Source organism: Bufo bufo, chromosome 4 (assembly GCF_905171765.1).
Source record: "Bufo bufo chromosome 4, aBufBuf1.1, whole genome shotgun sequence".
NCBI classification, from domain to species: Eukaryota; Metazoa; Chordata; class Amphibia; order Anura; family Bufonidae; genus Bufo; species Bufo bufo.
Genome location: NC_053392.1, coordinates 378746384 through 378767681, shown reverse-complemented (window position 1 = coordinate 378767681; position 21298 = coordinate 378746384). Strand labels below are relative to the sequence as shown.

Genomic DNA, 21298 nt, shown 5'->3' with positions numbered 1-21298 from the left:
GCATTGCACCCACGCGGAAAACTCGCCCGTGTGAAAGGGGCCTAAGGATTCGGGAACACAATCATGTTTTTCCCTTTTTGACATATGTTTTATATGATCCTGTTTTGTTGGTCTTTATTGGACATTCATGGAGAAGTGTTTATAATGGAACTGGAGGAGTCAGTCTTCTGCCTCTTGATTAGTAAAATCCGATGGTGGGTAATAGAAATTTCTAGTAATTTTACCACATTGGTTTTTTGTATGGTCTATGGCAGGGATGCTCAACCTGCGGCCCTCCAGCTGTTTTAAAACTACAACTCCCACCATGCACTTCTGTAGGCTGATAGCTGTAGGCTGTCCGGGAATGATGGGCGTTGTAGTTTTGCAACAGCTGGAGGGCCGCAGGTTGAGCATGCCTGGTCTATGGTATAAATGTCTTAATCTTATGCCTTTAGTGCCCTCTGCTGAAAACAGCTGTAATAGCAGTCAGAAAAGCATTCTTGCCTATGTTTTTTTGAGAGCTCCAACCCTAGGCTTTTTTTTTATATGGGAATAAAAGATTTTTTCATATTCATAAACCCAGCTAGTTTTATATAATAGCCCGCTAGTTTTATATAATAAATGAGATAATTCAGTGTATATTGAAAATTCATGCAACTTTTATAGTTTTTGTATTGGTATCTAACCATTTGTAAGATAATTGCTTGTACTCAGGAATGGAAACCTCCAGACCATGTTTGAGGCCCCTTTCAGACGAGCGAGTGTCATGCTCCGAACTCTCAGCGCATCACCCGCCCTGAACTCCCAGCATTGATGGGGTCGCATAGCATCAAATTGATTTATGATGCTATGTAACCCTTAGGCCCCTTTCACACGGGCGAGTATTCCGCGTGGATGCGATGCGTGAGTTGAACGCATTGCACCCGCACTGAATACCGACCCATTCATTTCTATGGGGCTGTTCACATGAGCGGTGATTTTCACGCATCACATGTGCGTTGCGTGAAAATCGCAGCATGCTCTATATTCAGCGTTTTTCACGCAACGCAGGCCCTATAGAAGTGAATGGGGTTGCATGAAAATAGCAAGCATCCGCAAGCAAGTGCGGATGCGGTGCGATTTTCACGCACGGTTGCTAGGAGACGATCGGGATGGAGACCCGATCATTATTATTTTCCCTTATAGCATGGTTATAAGAGAAAATAATAGCATTCTGAATACAGAATGCATAGTACAATAGGGCTGGAGGGGTTAAAAAAAAATAAATAATAATTTAACTCACCTTAGTCCACTTGATCGCGATACCTGGCATCTCCTTCTGTCTCCTTTACTGAACAGGACCTGTGGTGAGCATTCATTACAGGTCAAGGACCTGTGGTGACGTCACTCCGGTCATCACATGATCCATCACATGATCTTTTACCATGGTGATGGATCATGTGATGACCGGAGTGACGTCGCCACAGGTCCTTGACCTGTAATGAATGCTCACCACAGGTCCTGTTCAGTAAAGGAGACAGAAGGAGATGCCAGGTATCGCGATCAAGTGGACTAAGGTGAGTTAAAAAAAAAAATTTAACCCCTCCAGCGCTATTTTACTATGCATTCTGTATTCAGAATGCTATTATTTTCCCTTATAACTATGCTATAAGGGGAAATAATACAATCTACAGAACACCTAACCCAAACCCGAACTTCTGTCGGGTTTGGGTACCAAACATGCACGATTTTTCTCACGCGAGTGCAAAACGCATTACAATGTTTTGCACTCGCGCGGAAAAATCGCGGGTGTTCCCGTAACGCACCCGCACCTTTTCCCGCAACGCCCGTGTGAAAGAGGCCTTACAGTTCTGGAATGTATTGTAGAACACTGACAACATTATGTCAGTGTTATCCTATACATTCTAGACCTTTTAAGGGTTGTTTATCATCATAAATCAATATAATGCTATGCAACCCCGACAGTGCTGAAAGTTCAGGATGGCTGATGCGCTGAGAGTTCGGAGCGTGACACTCGCTCGTCTGAAAGGGGCCTAAAGCTAATTTCACAGGAGCGTGTTGTGTCTGGGAAACACTCCCGGACCGAATGCTGCTTCTCTGACATGAACTCACAGCATTATAATGACCACAGATCTTCTGCACCGTACTCACAGCATTATGTGAGTAGTGTACGGTGGACCTGTGGTTAGGCAGGAACTCACAGCATCATAAATCATTATTACACCGTGAGTTTGGTCAGAGGAGCCGTATTCTGTCCAGGAATTACATCTCATGAAGCATGTTTCCTGGACTGCACATACTTGTGCAAAATTAGCCTTAATGAAGCAGTCATCTGGCTCATTAAGTGCATAGAGAGACCCTTTTGCAATGGCTGTGCACCTGTGTCCATTTGACATTATCAGAACTGATTTTTAGGCTCTGGCCATGAACTAGAACGTGTCCTTTCACTGAGATCAAGCTCAGATCTTAAAAGGGTTTTCCAAGATTTTGATACTAATGACCATCAGTATCTGACCGGTGGGGGTCTGACACCCGCCAATCAGCTGTTTGACTATGAATCGGCACTCCTGTGAGGGCCACTGCCTTCTTGCAGCTTACCAAGCACAGAGCCGTACTTGGTATAGCGACTGGACTTGGTATTGCACTCAGCCCCATTCACGTGACCGATGATCATGTTGTCACTGGCCTAGGTAAAGCTGAGGGCCGTGGCACTCGCAGGAGCCTTGATGCCTTCTCAAACAGCTGATCGGCCCCCGGACACCCACCGATCAGATACTGATGACCTATCCTGAGGATAGATTGTCAATATAATTTTTTTTTTTTTTTTTTTTTACTATGTATTGCTAATGGCTGAGCGGTAGCCATCAAAACCACATGGCCCTTAAGAATGCACAGTGAAGAAACCGTTTTTAATGAGTTATTGAATACTGGAATGGCTTACAGGGTGATGCAGCGCCGCGTGGCTATAACCTTGAGGAACGGTAACACAGAACATATAACAATGCTTAATGGATTCTTTTGTTATAATTGTAGAAAGGTGAAGCTAGTAGCTGCCTGCAGTGAATGCCGCCTCTCCTCTGGCACATAGTGCTGTTGCATCGATTTTAGTTTGTGCCTCTAACCATTCGTAACTGAAATACAATGACTCATGTAGCACATTTCGGTCCAGAGAAATGTTGTGTTACTTGCATCCAGCAATAACGTTCCGATCTTACTCATTTCCAGGAATCACATTACATGATGAAGCAGTTGATTGGGCCGCGGCCGGAGATCACGTTAGTCTCACTTTGACCGGCGTGGATATCATCAAAATCAAGTAAGTGCTCGTCAATCAGTGTCTGACTCAGCAGCAGTTTCAGGACCTCAAGAAAAGGGTGTAGTCTCTGAGAGTTAAGTGGTTTTATTTGTAGACAGAATTGACTGTTATATGAAATTTGTCAATTATTAATGAAACCGGGTATGAAACTAATCTCCCGTAAACAGGAACATATTACTCTGCAGTTTGTAGCTTTTTCATAGTGTCAGTTCTCAGCCAAAAGACATCAGTTGTCACCACATTGCAACCTTTGCAAAACTCTGCACCTGGGTGTGGAATCCCTGTAGACACGTTAGTGGCGTATTCGTTTGCATAGTGGTTACGAGTGAATTGGGATTCCGATTTTGGAATTGTCTTGCGGCCGAGCTATGTTTTGTCTTTGTGATTGACACTGACGTCACGTTTGTTTAGGATTAGAACGAAGGGAATATGGATTGTGTGACATTACGTAATTCAACAATATGAGAACCACTTGCAGATGTACAAGTTTTATTAGGTTTCCTGATCTTTACTCCATCAGTAAGGTATTTTACATAGGTCCTGTTTGATCAATTATACAACATTGATTATTTAGAACAGTCAGTGGGATTTGCTATTATATAGCCCATTTGTAACTGCCATTGCTACCTCTTGGGGTAGGGCTTTTCATAGTGTGACTACTCTTACTGTAAAGAATCCTTTCCTGTATTGATGTCTAAATAGCCTTTCCTTAGGATGTCAGGAATGACCCTGGTCATTTGGAAAGAATAAACCCTGTACCAGTTTTTTTTTTTATCGACCACAAACGTATTTATACGTGTAAATTAGATCACGTGTAAGAAAATATCTTTTTTCCAAGCTGATCAAGCCCTATTATAAGAGATCCCTTCCATCCCATTTAAAGGGGTTATACAGAAATTTGATATTGATGGCTTATTCTCAGAATAGGTCATCAATATCAGATCGGTGAGGGGGTGACTCCTGGCACCAGCACCGATCAGCTGTTTGACGAGGCTACTGCACTCATTGGAGCGCTGGTGAGCGCTGCAGCTTACCAAGCTCAGCTTCTTACATTGGATAGCAGTTGTGCTTAGTATCGCAGCTAAGCTACATTCACATGAATGGGACTGCCATGTGCCTAGGCCATGTAACTGATGTACAGTGATGTCACTAGCATGAGGCCTAGGCTCTCACAGAGCACTGTAGTCTCTTTGAACAGCTGAACGGTGGGAGGGCCATGAGTCGGACCTCCACTGATCTCATATTGGTGACCTATCCTGAGGATAGCTCATCAATATCAAATTCCTATCCAATTCAATATCCAATACCTTTAAATACTCTCCAGCTATCTTATAGGCTTTTTTGCAATGTGGAGCCCAGAACTGAATCCCATATTCGAGATGTGAACCCTACAAGGGGTAATATTGCATTGCAATCACAGTTTTTTCTCTCTCCCTTTAGGCTCCATTCACACATCCGCAATTCCATTCTGCATTTTGCGGAACGGAATTGCGGACCCATACATTTCTATGGGGCCGCCGATCCGGAATTGCAGACCCGCACTTCCGGGTCCGCAATTCCGATCCTGAAAAAAATAGAACATTGCCTATTCTCTTTGTGCCGGCAATGTGCGGTCCGCAAAATGCGGAACGCACATTGCCGCTGTCCGTGTTTTGTGGATCCGCAAAACACACACGGATGTGTGAATGGACCCTTACATAGTACACAATAAAATCTTTTTTGCCTTTGCAGCTGCTGCTTGGCTAACTTGTAACCAGGATACCCAAGTCATCTTGTTCTGTTGTCTCCAGTTTTATTCCATTGAAAGTATATGCAATAATATGATTAGTGCAGCTAAGGTGATTTGCTTTACATGCCAATCTTATTTGTTTTTCTGTGATATATCTTACATTACTGGGTATGAATTACCCCAAAAGTGTTCTTTTATCCCACTCCTTTTTTGTATTTTGGAGAATGCTCCTGAGACAACGTGCAAAAAAGCCATACTCTTTGATACACAAGAAAAGAAAAGTGAAAGAAATATCCCTTTATTCATCGAAAAAACAGCATGCTATAAATATATGATCTTTGGGTGTCTGACTGCTGGGACCCACCAATGTACACCTCCGGTGATCATACATTTATCACCTCTGCTGTGGGTGGAATGAGGACCTTTTATCGTTCTCATTATACACACATAAAACAATATATAAACCACATCTGCAGTACTGAAAAGTAAAATAATTGGAAGAGCATACTGAGGTTTATGAACCCGCCGTTTCTTCATGATACAGGCATCTCAGGAAGCATATACTAGGCCAAACTACCGCGAGTGGTGGCACTCTTTGAAGTGGCAGGCAGGCTTCTTGATGAGAACATAAGTCCCATGAAATGTGTGTCTATGTTTTGGCTGACTTTCCTGTATGGCTTGTGCTTGAGTCATTAAAGATATCACATCATAGCATAATTGCTGCAATGTCCATGCCGATATGTAAATTAGATAGAGTCAGGAAACTTGGTAATAAGCTGGCCATACTAAGTGATATGAATGGGGGCTGATTTATACATACATGGAGGGGGCTTTTCTGATGACTTATTGCACAACATTCCTCTTCTGTATGACAGCATTTGTGTATTACAGCGTGACGGGGCATATTCTTTTCTTTTGCAGTGTGGGCTGTGTGTTCTGCAGTCCTAGTGAACCTATCAGAGCCTGTACACGTTTCCGAGCCAGAGTTCTCATCTTTAATTTTGATGTTCCTGTAACACAAGGATTCCCAGTGAGTATTTGTTCTTTTATCTTTACTAAGACTAAGATTAGATAATGTCTTTTACAGAACTTTGTCAGGTTTGTGATGCCCTGCTGTCCTAATATGACAGATATGTCTTTAGTCTTACCCCGCTGTTTAAATTACGTATTTCATTTTTTTATTTTTTATTTCTGTATCTAGGTTATTATACACTACCAAACTGTGAGTGAGCCCGCCACCATCAGGAGGCTGATCAGTGTACTACACAAGAGCACAGGAGAAGTGGTTAAGAAAAAGCCAAAGTGAGATTTAGTCTGTCCTGTGATATAGAAACATAATGTACTGAAGGCAGCACAGCGCTGTAATGAGCAGTTTGTTCCTTTTGGCATACAAAGGTGTTTAACCTGTAGGATACCAGCGCCGTACATGTACGGCCCTGGAAATGGGAACAGAAATCCCAGCGCCGTACATGTACGGCAGGCTGATTGGGTGGGTGCAGGAGCTGCACCTTCCCAATCAGCTGCAGGGGTCAGCCAGTCACTGATAGCCTGACCCCTGCTGTATGCACTGGCATCGGTGAAAACACTTGCACTTGCACTGCCGTTGTCACCGCGGTACGTGCAGGATCCTGCGGGGTGGCCATCAGGTCCCCGCGCTGCTGTGATGGTGACCCGATGGCAGGGAAGGTAGCCAGATGCCTTCCTTAGGCATCGTGGCTGCCTTCCGTGACAGCCTGTGAGATTACTTTAAAAAATTACGTTTTAGGTTAAAAAAAAGCGTCCTTTTTCAAAAAAAATAAAGTAAAAAAATGTTTTTGTAAAAAATAGGGAAAAAAAAGAAAAGTAGACATATTAAAGGGTTTCTGTCACCCTCCTAAAGTCATTTTTTATTTTTGGGCTAATTAAAATCCCTTTAGTGCGATTATTCAATATATAGTGCACTTACCTTTTTCTGTGGCTTAGTTTCTTTAAAAACCGCACTTTTATAATATGTTAATTACCTCGCTACCAGCAAGTAGGGCGGTTACTTGCTGGTAGCCGCCGCATCCTCCTTTCAAAAAAACGCCCCCTCCTCCTGTTGATTGATAGGGCCAGCAAGCGCTCTCCTCCTCTGGCTGGCCCTGTCTGCAATTCAAATCCCGCGCCTGCGCCTTACGTGTCTTCATTCGGCGCAGGCGCTCTGAGAGAAGGACGCTTGCTTCCTCAGCACTTCCTCAGTGCGCCTGCGCCGATGACATCTTCTCTTTCGGGTTTAGAGGTGACGTCATCGGCGCAGGCGCACTGAGGGAGTGCTGAGGAAGCGAGCTGGATTTGAAATGCTGACAGGGCCAGCCGGAGGAGGAGAGCGCTCGCTGGCCCTGTCAATCAACAGGAGGAGGGGGCGTTTTTTTGAAAGGAGGATGCGACGGCTACCAGCAAGTAACCGCCTTACTTGCTGGTAGCGAGGTAATTAACATATTATAAAAGTGCATTTTTTAAAGAAACTAAGCTACAGAAAAAGGTAAGAGCACTATATATTGAATAATCGCACTATAAGGATTTTAATTAGCCCAAAAGTCATGACTTTTGGGGGGTGACAGAAGCACTTTAAGTATCGCCGCGTCCGTATCGACCGGCTCTATAAAATGATCACATGACCTAACCCCTCAGGCTAGTTTCACACTAGCGGCAAGGACCTCCGGCAGGCTGTTCAGGCGGTTGAACAGCCTGTCGGACAAGAATAGGCAGTTCTATGGGGGGTGCCGGCCGGGTGTATTGCGGATCTGCAATACACTACGGACGTGTGAATGGACCCTAAAACATGATTATAATTATTTTTTTTCAATTTTTTTTTTTTTTATTGTGTTAAATGTAAAGAAAAAGAAAAAAAGTTGACATATTAGGTATCGCTGCGTCCGTAACAACCTGCTCTATAAAAATACCACATGACCTAACCCCTCAGGTGAACACTGTAAAAAAAAAAAACATTTTGACTGTTAAAAAAAAAACACCTGTTAAAAAAAAAAAAAAAACACCTGTGGATGGCAGTGCAGCCGGAAGTCAGGGAAAGATAAACAGATATATGAGTGGTGAACCGTTGGAGCCACATAGAAGTGGCGAAAATAGGTGAAAATACATGGAGGCACCTTTATTTAGATGTACATTGTGAGTAAACTTGTTTTTTTTTTTTAAAACATTTGGTCCCGGACAACCCCTTTAACCCCTTAAGGACATAGGACGTACCGGTACGCCCTATTTCCCGAGTCCTTAAGGACCAAGGACGTACCGGTACGTCCTAACTTTTAAATCGGGATTCCGGCGCCCGAGGGGTTAAACGGAACGGGATTTCGGCTGAAATCCTTCAGCCGGCATCCTGTGACAACGCCAGGGGGGGTGATGTGACCCCCCCGTGTCGGCGATCGCAGCAAACCGCAGGTCAATTCAGACCTGCGGTTTGCTGCGCTTTTTGCAGTTTCTGATGCCCGCGGTCCCTGACCGCGGGGATCAGAAACTTTAGAGTGGCTAAAATATATATTTTTCACCCCCCCCCCTGCACCCCTGCATGATTTGATGCCGGCGGGTGGTGCGGGGGGGGTGTCGCAGGCGGTGGGGGCGTTGCGGGAGGCGGGCGGTGCGGCAGGCGCGATCGCGATCCCCCGCCCGCCTCCCCATGAATGATCGTTGGCTTCTAGTGGTTATACCAGGGTGCCAGCACATTGCTGGCACCCTGGTATAAACGGCTGACATCTGTGCAGATGTCAGCCGTTTAACCCTTTCCATACCGCGGTCCGTACGGACCGCTGTATGGAAAAAGTTAACTGTCATCGGTCAGGGAGCTCACTCCCTCTCCATCGGGGGGCTGCTGTGCCTTTGCAGCCCCCCGATGGAGAGGGAGAGAGCCCCCCTCAGCCCCGTGCTTACCCTTCCCCGTCTGCGAAGTTCTGAGCAGACGGGGAGGGTTCCCATGGCAACAGGACGCCTGCTCAGGCGTCCTGCTGTCCATGGTGCTGAACAGATCTATGCTGTGTCTATGTCTACAGATCTATGTTCTGTACTGTATTATACAGACACCAGACCCACTGGATCTTCAAGAACCAAGCGGGTCTGGGTCAAAAAAATGTAAAAAAAAAGTGAAAAAAGTTAAGATAAAAAAAAAACATTTATCACTGAATAAAAATTAAAAAAATAAAATAAACTACACATATTAGGTATTGCCGCGTCCGTAACGACCTGATCTATAAAATGGTCATGTTACTTTCCCCGCACGGTGAACGCCATAAAAATAAAAAAATAAAAACTATGAGAAAATTGAAATTTTGCCCACCTTACTTCCCAAAAAAGGTAATAAAAGTGATCAAAAAAGTCGCATGTACGCCAAAATAGTACCAATCAAACCGTCATCTCATCCCGCAAAAAATGAGACCCTACTCAAGATAATCGCCCAAAAGCTGAAAAAACTATGGCTCTTAGACTATGGAAACACTAAAACATGATTTTTTTTTGTTTCAAAAATGAAATCATTGTGTAAAACTTACATAAATAAAAAAAAAGTATACATATTAGGTATCGCCGCGTCCGTATCGACCGGCTCTATAAAAATATCACATGACCTAACCCCTCAGATGACCACCGTAAAAAAAATAAAAATAAAAACAGTGTAAAAAAAGCCATTTTTTGCCATTTTACGTCACAAAAAGTGTAATAGCAAGCGATCAAAAAGTCATATGCACCCCAAAATAGTGCCAATCAAACCGTCATCTCATCCCGCAAAAAATGAGACCCTACTCTAGATAATCGCCCAAAAACTGAAAAAACTATGGCTCTTAGACTATGGAGACACTAAAACATTTTTTTGGTTTTAAAAATGAAGTTATTGTATAAAACTTACATAAATAAAAAAAAATGTATACATATTAGGTATCGCCGCGTCCGTGACAACCTGCTCTATAAAATTACCCCATGATCTAACCTGTCAGATGAATGTTGTAAATAACAAAAAAAAAAAAACGTGCCAAAAAAGCTATTTCTTGTTACCTTGCTGCACAAAAAGTGTAATATAGAGCAACCAAAAATCATATGTACCCTAAACTAGTACCAACAAAACTGCCACCCTATCCTGTAGTTTCTAAAATGGAGTCACTTTTTTGGAGTTTCCACTCTAGGGGTGCATCAGGGGGGCTTCAAATGGGACATGGTGTCAAAAAAACCAGTCCAGCAAAATCTGCCTTCCAAAAACCGTATGGCATTCCTTTCCTTCTGCGCCCTGCCGTGTGCCTGTACAGCTGTTTACGACCACATATGGGGTGTTTCTGTAAACTACAGAATCAGGGCCATAAATAATGAGTTTTGTTTGGCTGTTAACCCTTGCTTTGTAACTGGAAAAAAAATATTAAAATGGAAAATCTGCCAAAAATTTGAAATTTTGAAATTGTGTCTCTATTTTCCATTAAATCTTGTGCAACACCTAAAGGGTTAAAGGGTTTCTATCACTTCGTTTCACCTATTTAGCTTTCAGACACTAGCGATCCGCTAGTGTCTGCTTTATCTAACCATCCTAATATAAGAGCTTATTGTCCTGCCGTTTAGCTAAAAAAATAACTTATATAGATATGCAAATGAGCCTCTAGGTGCTATGGGGGCGTGATTAGCACCTAGAGGCTCCGTCTACCTTAACAAACTGCCGCCGCCCAGCGCGTCCCTCCAGCCCGCCCATCTCCAGCTGAAGCGATCCTCTCCGTGCGCGTCTCTGTTCTGCGCATGCGCAGTGAATGTCTGATCGCTTCCCTGCTCAGACATCTCCACTGCGCCTGTTCCTCGGAGCACTATGACGTCATCGGCGCAGGTGCAGTGGAGATGTCTGAGCAGGGAAGCGATCAGACATTCACTGCGCATGCGCCGAATACGAGGAGCATCGCATTCCGGAGGAGATGGGCGGGCTGGAGGGACGCGCTGGGCGGCGGCAGTTTGTTAAGGTAGACGGAGCCTCTAGGTGCTAATCACGCCCCCATAGCACCTAGAGGCTCATTTGCATATCTATATAAGTTATTTTTTTAGCTAAACGGCAGGACAATAAGCTCTTATATTAGGATGGTTAGATAAAGCAGACACTAGCGGATCGCTAGTGTCTGAAAGCTAAATAGGTGAAACGAAGTGATAGAAACCCTTTAACAACGTTTGTAAAATCAGTTTTGAATACCTTGAAGGGTGTAGTTTCTTAGATGGGGTCACTTTTATGGAGTTTCTACTCTAGGGGTGCATCAGGGGGGCTTCAAATGGGACATGGTGTCAAAAAAACAGTCCAGCAAAATCAGCCTTCCAAAAACCAAACGGCGCACCTTTCACTCTACGCCCTACTGTGTGCCCGTACAGTAGTTTACGGCCACATATGGGGTGTTTCTGTAAACAGCAGAGTCAGGGCAATAAAGATACAATCTTGTTTGGCTGTTAACCCTTGCTTTGTTAGTGGAAAAAATGGGTTAAAATTGAAAATTAGGCAAAAAAATGAAATTCTCAAATTTCATCCCCATTTGCCAATAACTCTTGTGCAACACCTAAAGGGTTAACGACGTATGTAAAATCAGTTTTGAATACCTTGAGGGGTGTAGTTTCTTAGATGGGGTCACTTTTAGGGAGTTTCTCCTCTAGGGGTGCATCAGGGGGCTTCAAATGGGACATGGTGTCAAAAAACCAGTCCATAAAAATCAGCCTTCCAAAAACCATACGGCGCACCTTTCCCTCTACGCCCCGCTGTGTGGCCGTACAGTAGTTTACGGCCACATATTGGGTGTTTCTGTAAACGGCAGAGTCAGGGCAATAAAGATACAATCTTGTTTGGCTGTTAACCCTTGCTTTGTTAGTGGAAAAAAATGGGTTAAAATGAAAAATTTGACAAAAAAATTAAATTCTCAAATTTCCTCCCCATTTGCCAATAACTCTTGTGCAACACCTAAAGGGTTAATAATGTATGCAAAATCAGTTTTGAATACCTTGAGGGGTGTAGTTTCTTAGATGGGGTCATTTTTGGGTGGTTTCTATTATGTAAGCCTCGCAAATTGACTTCAGACCTGAACTGGTCCCTAAAAATTTAGTTTTTGTAAATTTCTGAAATATTTCAAGATTTGCTTCTAAACTTCTAAGCCTTATAACATCCCCAAAAAATAAAATATCATTCCCAAAACAATTCACACATGAAGTAGACATATGGGGAATGTAAAGTCATCACAATTTTTTGGGGTATTACTATGTATTACAGAAGTAGAGAAACTGAAACTTTGAAATTTGCTAATTTTTCCAAATTTTTGGTAAATTAGGTATTTTTTTTGTGCAAAAAAAATAATTTTTTTGACTTCATTTTACCAGTGTCATGAAGTACAATATGTGACGAAAAAACAATCTCAGAATGGCCTGGATAAGACAAAGCGTTTTAAAGTTATTAGCACTTAAAGTGACACTGGTCAGATTTCCAAAAAATGGCCTGGTCCTTAAGGTGAAAATGAGCCCGGTCCTTAAGGGGTTAAGTGAATGGGGCTGAGTGCAGTACCAAGTACAGCCGCTATACAATGTACGGCGCTGTGCCTGGTGAGATGGTCACTGGTGCCTTCTCAAACAGCTGATCTGCAGAGGTCCCAGGTGTCAGAACCCCACCGATCAGATACTGATGAGCTATCCAGAGGATAGCTCATCAGTAGTAAAATCTCAGAAAACCGTTGTAACTCCTTCCGCACATGAGCCGTACATCGGCAGGAACTTCCGGAAACGGGCCATATATGATCAAGTGGACTCGGAAGCTGCTCTCGCTTGATCAGCAACAATCGCCCGGCTTTTACTGACAGCCAGGCCTCTGCTGTTTCCGCCAGCATCGCTTAAAAATCTAGCGGATTAACCCCCCCTTAGATGCCACAGTCAATGATGACCCCAGGCATATAACGGGTTTACAGAGGGAGGGAGCTCTCCCTCTCACCCCATCGGGTCCCCGCAAGGTGATGCGGAATGCCAGTGGCTGCCAAGGCAGCCAAGTGCCTCACACAGGACTCGGGGCCTGGCAGTTACGGAAGCCTATGAGGCCCAGGCCCAGGCCCTGGGCTGGGTATCATAGGCAACTGTCAGTGTAATACTAACAGTTCCAATGCATTACAGTAAACTATGTATTGTACTGCATTGAAACAGGGATCAAACCTTCAAAAGTTGATGTCCCATAGTGGGACAAAAATAGTAAGAGTAATAGTAAAAGGTAAAAAAAAAAAAAAAAAAAGCCCTTTTGCCTTAATTATATAAAAAAGAATAATAAATTGAAATAGACATTTTAGGCATCGCTGCACCCGTAACCACCGGTTTTATAAAAAATATCACATGATCTACCCCATCGGATGAATGCGTAAAAATAAAACCGGTACCAAAACAGCCATTGTTTGGTCACCTCGCCTCACAAAAAAAATCTTAATATTGAATGAACAAAAAGTACCCCAAAATGGTATATTAAAACTTCAACTCATCCCACATAAAATGAGCCCCCACAAAAGTTAGTAACCAGAAAAACATTTAAAAAAAAGTATGGGTCTCAGAAAATGGCAACACAAAAACATAATTTCTTTTTCCAAAATGCTTTTATTGAAAATAAAAAGACACATTTGGGATCACTACATCTGTAATGACCTAGTCTATAAAAATATCACATGACCTATCCCATCAGATGAATGGGAATGAGATGTAAACATTGGCTGCTCTGTTCGCGGCACCTTCAAATGACGGCATATAGTAGATGCCTAGCTTCATTTACTCGTCCATTCTGTACTGCACAGACGCCGGAGGAAGCGTCCTGCACATGCCCGGTCTACTCTGTCTGACTGCGCAGTCTCCTGATGAAGCATTTGGCGTATGCACTACCTAAGCTCCCTCTAGGCCTGCAGGATATATCGCCAAAGCAATCGTATCGCGATAATCGCCGATTGCGATATGGCAATTTGGCCGACCCAAAAATGCTGTGATTATTTTTCGCTTTATAAGACACACTGTGCGTCTCATAAAGCGATGGTTGAATTTTTACGTGGCTGACACTGATGTATCGCCGGCCGCTATGCTGCACAGCGCGGCCGGCGATACATCAGTTACAGAGGGGGGAGGGGCTGAAGGCAAGTCGCCGCAGGCCCCGCGCACATAACTGTCTTTGTATGCTCTCTTATTGATAAAATCACCAGCCTCTGTATTCACCATGAATGCACTGCAGTGAGCGGGCCGACCGGCGCATGACTTCAGTCAGTCGCGCTCCTGCTTCATTAATGAAGTGGGAGGAGCGCGACTGACTGAGTGATATCAGTCATGTGCCGGCCGGCCCGCTCACTGCAGTGCATTCATTGTGAGTACAGAGGCTGGTGATTTTATCATTAGGAGAGCGATTGTTTCAGCAGTAAAGAAAGACTTTGCATACAAAGACAGTTATGTGCGCGGTTTAGGACACATGAGGGGGCATTAATAAAGTAATGCTGTGACACATAGGGCCATGAGGGGGACCAGCATAATATGCTATGTGTGTGTCATTCACACATATAGCATCTTATGCTGGCCCCCCTCATGGCCCTATGTGTCATAGCACACATCCCCCATAACAGTGCATCATCCACAGATCCCCTCCCCATAACAGTGCATCATCCACAGATCCCCTCCCCATAACAGTGCATCATCCACAGATCCCCTCCCCATAACGGCGTCATCCAAAGAATCCCCCATAACGGCGTCATCCAAAGAATCCCCCATAACGGCGTCATCCAAAGGATCCCCCATAACGGCGTCATCCAAAGGATCCCCCATAACGGCGTCATCCAAAGGATCCCCCATAACGGCGTCATCCAAAGGATCCCCCATAACGGCGTCATCCAAAGGATCCCCCATAACGGCGTCATCCAAAGAATCCCCCATAACGGCGTCATCCAAAGAATCCCCCATAACGGCGTCATCCAAAGAATCCCCCATAACGGCGTCATCCAAAGAATCCCCCATAACGGCGTCATCCAAAGAATCCCCCATAACGGCGTCATCCAAAGAATCCCCCATAACGGCGTCATCCAAAGAATCCCCCATAACGGCGTCATCCAAAGAATCCCCCATAACGGCGTCATCCAAAGAATCCCCCATAACGGCGTCATCCAAAGAATCCCCCACAACGGCGTCATCCAAAGAATCCCCCACAACGGCGTCATCCAAAGAATCCCCCACAACGGCGTCATCCAAAGAATCCCCCACAACGGCGTCATCCAAAGAATCCCCCACAACGGCGTCATCCAAAGAATCCCCCACAACGGCGTCATCCAAAGAATCCCCCACAACGGCGTCATCCAAAGAATCCCCCACAACGGCGTCATCCAAAGAATCCCCCACAACGGCGTCATCCAAAGAATCCCCCACAACGGCGTCATCCAAAGAATCCCCCACAACGGCGTCATCCAAAGAATCCCCCACAACGGCGTCATCCAAAGAATCCCCCACAACGGCGTCATCCAAAGAATCCCCCACAACGGCGTCATCCAAAGAATCCCCCACAACGGCGTCATCCAAAGAATCCCCCACAACGGCGTCATCCAAAGAATCCCCCACAACGGCGTCATCCAAAGAATCCCCCACAACGGCGTCATCCAAAGAATCCCCCACAACGGCGTCATCCAAAGAATCCCCCACAACGGCGTCATCCAAAGAATCCCCCACAACGGCGTCATCCAAAGAATCCCCCACAACGGCGTCATCCAAAGAATCCCCCACAACGGCGTCATCCAAAGAATCCCCCACAACGGCGTCATCCAAAGAATCCCCCACAACGGCGTCATCCAAAGAATCCCCCACAACGGCGTCATCCAAAGAATCCCCCACAACGGCGTCATCCAAAGAATCCCCCACAACGGCGTCATCCAAAGAATCCCCCACAACGGCGTCATCCAAAGAATCCCCCACAACGGCGTCATCCAAAGAATCCCCCACAACGGCGTCATCCAAAGAATCCCCCACAACGGCGTCATCCAAAGAATCCCCCACAACGGCGTCATCCAAAGAATCCCCCACAACGGCGCCATCCACGGATCCCCCATGAGGCTACGTCTACACGACGACATTTGTCGCGCGACAGATAGGGCACAACTGCAACATTTGTAGCGCAACATTTTGTTGCACTAATGTCGCGTGACAATTTTTATAATGGCAGTCTATGGTGTCGCACTGCAACATACTGCCACGCAACAGTCGCAGAAAAATCTATCTCGAATGGATTTTCTGCGACTGTTGCGTCACACTCGCTGCATGTTGCAGTGCGACACCATAGACTGCCATTATAAAAATTGTCGCGCGACATTAGTGCGACAAATGTCGTCGTGTAGACGTAGCCTGACAGTGCCATCCACAAATCCCCCATAACAGTGCCATCCACAGATCCCCCATAACAGTGCCATCCACAGATCCCCCATAACAGTGCCATCCACAGATCCCCCATAACAGTGCCATCCACAGATCCCCCATAACAATGTCATACCCAGACCACCATTAGTTCAAAATCCACCAAAAGCACATCTTCTGGTTCAAAATTCGTATTTTCCTCCTCAAAAACCTAGGTGCGTGTTATAATCAGGTGCGTCTTATAAAGCAAAAAAATATGGTACCTGGGTGACGGGTCACGGCAGGGGCTCCTGTGGCGGCGTCAGCGGCTCATACGGGAAAATCCAAGCAAATAGACCTCTAGCACAATTCCCTTAAAATATCGCATCGCATATCGTTATCACAATTTTTAGGGCCCTAATTGCAATCGCACAAAATTTGGGGTTGTGACATTTTTTGGCAAAAAGCAGCATGCTTTAGGTATCGTTTTTCACCCTCGTTTTCTTTATAAAAATGCCTGGAAATCATGTTTTAAATGTCGCAAAGTAAAAAGAAAATCACAAAGAACATGTAAGGGTACTTTCACCCTAGTGTTTAAGTTTTCCGGTATTGAGTTCCGTCATAGGGGCTTGTTTTGTCCCCATTCATCGTCAATGGGGACAAAACTGAACTAAACGGAATCCTCTAAAATGCATTCCGTTCCGTTCTCATACCGGAGAACATGCTGCGGTTTGCTTTTCGTCCTGGGATGCGGAGCAAGACGGATCCGTTCTGACACACAATGCAAGTCAATGGGGACAGATATGTTTTCTCTGGCACAATCTGACACAATAGAAAACGGATTCATCCCCCATTGACTTTCAATGGCGTTAATGACAGATCCGTCTTGGCTATGGTAAAGATAATACAACCGGATCCGTTCATAGTTGTATTATCAGTAACGGAAGCGTTTTTGCTGGACCCTACCGGATCCAGCAAAAACGCTAGTGTGAAAGTAGCCTAAGCAAGTAGAAAATATCCATTCTAAACATTTTATATACATTTCAAACACAGCAAAAAAGTGTGTGTGAAGAAGGCCTTGAAAGGGAATTCTAGTTATCCATTCAGGGTGCTTATCCAGAGCAGTTACAGAAGACCTTTTCTGCCCCTGCAAGGCTCCAGTGCATCCATCCATGACACCTACAGGTTATTGATCTCCAGGGTAGCTGTCTTATACTTCATTCTCCCCTGGTACTTCAGAGGAATTTAACACTTGCTCTCTGATTCAGCCTTGATATCTGTGAGCCAGATCTGTAAGATGTTAATCTCAGATGTTGATCACATTTATTTTCTTACTGATAGTTATTATATAACAAAGGGAATATTATACTCAAAACCTAAAAATGTAATCTCACACTGTAGCAATTTGGAGAAGTACAAAATTTTACAAAATAAATCCGTCTTATGTAATTGGTTTTGGCATAATCTGTATGGAAATACAGTATTGGGCTCATGCACATGACATACTTATTACTGCCATAATATCACAATGTGTATGGGGTCATCATGCCTAAAATGTGCTGCAGACCAAAATAGGAACAACATACCATTGCAGGCCATATCATTCTTTTTTTGTTATTTTTAACATGAAGTTGTTTTTAGGTTTTGGATTTTTTTGTCTGTGCAGTAGTTTTTATGTGGTGGTTTAACTTTTTTTCAGATGTCTCACAAAAGGAATGAATGCCATGATAGAGCTTCAGACACAAAGGCCTATCGCTTTAGAATTATACAAAGACTTTAAAGAACTTGGCCGGTTCATGCTTCGATACAGTGGGTCATCTATAGCAGCTGGAGTTGTCACGGAGGTAGGTTTTCTGAGGAGCAGTTTTCTCTGTTTCCCTGGGTTGGATTATTTGTTGGTTACCTTTCCCTTGCTGCATGTTTATACTAGCAATGTATGTGGTGCAAATTTTGAGCAATCGGCAGACATCAGAGCATGAGGAGTCCAGACATTGTCCTGATCCATCGTTTTAGCCATTCAAGTACTAAACCTATAATAAAACGCAGACATGTTCAGAATAAGATCTTTACAGCTAATATTAATAGAATCAGTCAATTTTAAATTCATAAATACATTGTTCAGGGAGCAAAGCATCAGCAGCTCTCCACTCTAAAGTTTTTCTGTAAGTATTTGGGGCATAAAATGTATATTAAAGTAGGTTTTCCAGGCTGCTAAAGTTGATGACCTCTTCTCAGGATAGGTAATTAATATCTAATGCGTTAGGTCTAGCACCCCGCATCCCCACTGATTAGTCTCTTGCATCGGAACTAGCTCTTGAATGGAACAGGAAGCACAATGCTGTTGAAAGTGTAGTGGTTGTGTTGGGTTACTGGAGCTCAGGTCCCATTGAAGTGAATGAAAGTTGAGCTGCAGTAACCCTGTATGGCCACTACACTTTGAACGGAGCTGTGCTTCCTGTTCAATTCACAGTGCTAGTTTGTGCTGGAGGCTGCAGTGAACAGCTGATCAGTGGAGATGCGGAGTGTCAGATATTAATGACCTAGCCTGAGGATAGATGATCACCATCAGGGGCCTAGGAAACCCATTTAATTTCTATCTTTCAGTTTTATAGCTAGGGATGAGCGAATCGACTTAGTATGAAACATCCAAAGTCGATTCACATAAAACTTTGTTAGAGACTTCGGGTAATAACTTCAGAAATTAATTTCTACATCCAAAGTCGATTTGCTCATGCCTATTTATGGGCATTACTTTATTTTTGTAATGACAGAAATTACAGAAAAGTTTCTTCAAGCAATAGCACCAGTTGGGAACTATGTACATGGGCATGATCCTCTGCAGTTTTGCTCCTGGAGTTTTAGAAGTCTTAAAGGGGTTGGCCAGTTGGTATTACTAAATGTACATGTGCTGGCAACGGCTAGTAATAATCATTATTAAACTGATGTCAGTTTACTAAGAATAATTCATGTTTACATGCCGCTTTCCTGACCTGCGGGCCGGTGCTGTGCTGGGAACATGGCCTTCTCCATTCACTTATATTTCATATGTAAAGGGAACCGGTCACCTCCCAAAACCATCCCAAGCCGCCAGCAGCTTGTTTCTGATGATGCCTTTCTTCCTGAAGGCAGATGCAGCAAAAGAACTGAAAACGTTGTTTTATCTCCTGCCCCCGGCGCGCTTCTCCACACATGCTTGAAGTCAAGGGGGCAGCGGCCTCCTTTCTTACGGTAACCACGCCCCCTTCCCTGCCCCTTCGCTGTGACTGCAGCGCTTATGCACAAGAGTTCGGCTGCCTTTGAGGAACAGCCGGCTGTCAGTTACAGCGAGGGGGGCGTGGTTACCGTGACTTGAAGCAAGGAGGCCCCTGCTCCCTTGACTTCAAGCATGTGTGGAGAAGCGCGCCGGAGGCAGGGAATAAAACAACGTTTTCAGTTCTTTTGCTGCATCTGCCTTCAGGAAGAAAGGCATCATCAGAAACACGCTGCTGGCGGCTTGGGATGGTTTTGGGAGGTGGCAGGTTCCCTTTAAAGGGGTTTTGCCATCTCAGACAATGGGGTCATATCGCTGGGACCCGCACCTACATTGAGAACGGAGTGAGGAAATGAACGGAGGGCACACTGCGCATGCGCAGCCGCCCTCCATTCATTTCTATGGGGCCGCCGAAAATAGCCGAGCGCTGGCTCGGCTATTTGTCTGCCCAATAGAAATGAATGGGAGCAGGGGCCGCGCGGTGCGCTCCTATTCACTTCTATGGAAGCAGAGCTTGGTGGTGGGCGGACTCCAGGAAATCCGGGGTCCTCCAGCGACAGCTCTCCCTGCTCTGTTCTCGTTGTAGGTGCGGGTCCCAGAGGTGGGACCTGCACCTATCGGACAATGGGGGCATATCATAGCAATATGCCCTCATTGAATGTGATGGAAATACCCCTTAAGGACTGAGCACGTGTTAGTTCCCCTGTCCATCTCCAGGATAAGTGAATGGAGGCCACTGATGGACGGGATCCTCCGTCAGCGACCATGTTCCCAGTGCAGTGCCGGCACGCAGGTCAGGAGACCTGCATGTAAACATGAATTATTCTTAGTAAACTGTTACCAGCACATAGGCAGCTAATAATATAAACCAGCCAACCACTTTCTAGCACCCAGTCTGATGGGTCCTGGTTATTAAAACTGGATTATTTAAGATTTCACCTATTCTAGTTAATAAAACGTAAAAGTACATACCTATGAAAACCATGGCCATTTTTGTTGTCACTTTCTAAATTTGACAAGTGACGAGAAAAGAAACACATTTTGTGCATTATCACGTATTTCATATTAATTTGGATTTCTTTTCAATTATCAGATAAAATAATGACACGTAACTAATAACAGCTTGGCCACCCAGGTTCTGTACCCTAGAATGCCTGGCTGAAGACAAAAGTGCAATTAGAAGACATAACGGACAGAGCCGCTGTGGACAACTTCTCAGTCTCGCCATTTCACTGAACAAAGAGCCAGGAGACCTTGTCCTGGATCAAGAACACAATACCGTTAATCAAGTGTCTTTCCTGTTCTCTCTACCGTCCTATATCATTAATGACTCGCTGCAGCTTCTCCTATAAAATTCAAAATTAATTTATATTAATAATCTTCTGGGACTTGGCATGATGCTGTCATCTACAACTGGCAGACACGTTTACAGTTCTCTCTTCTGAAATGTCTGCAGTCTTCTTTTTTTTTTTTTCGCCTTTATATTAATGAGATTTGGTTTCAAGTATTTAGTACAGAATATAAATTGCTTATGTGCAGTGGAACAAGACTGCAGGACAACACTTTACGTTTTAGAGCATGGCCAACCTTCGAAAAGTGAAGAATAATTTGGGTTTGCTGTGTGTGCCAATTTTATGAACTGATCAACATGGATATAAAATCGACTAATTAAAAAGCCTTGGTTTGAGCATAA

General features: G+C 44.4%; 1 protein-coding gene across 2 annotated transcripts in view; it reads left to right on the top strand.

Moving 5' to 3' along the window:
* HBS1L (HBS1 like translational GTPase) overlaps window positions 1-21298 on the top strand; it is a 135869-nt gene extending 114571 nt beyond the window's left edge. For both annotated transcript variants that reach the window (XM_040429178.1, XM_040429177.1), the window contains exons 14-18: window positions 3205-3295; window positions 5946-6054; window positions 6226-6326; window positions 18055-18199; window positions 20699-21298. In XM_040429178.1, the coding sequence (XP_040285112.1) occupies window positions 3205-3295; window positions 5946-6054; window positions 6226-6326; window positions 18055-18199; window positions 20699-20707 (455 nt within the window). In that variant the 3' untranslated portion in view covers window positions 20708-21298. The remainder of the gene's footprint in view (window positions 1-3204; window positions 3296-5945; window positions 6055-6225; window positions 6327-18054; window positions 18200-20698) is intronic.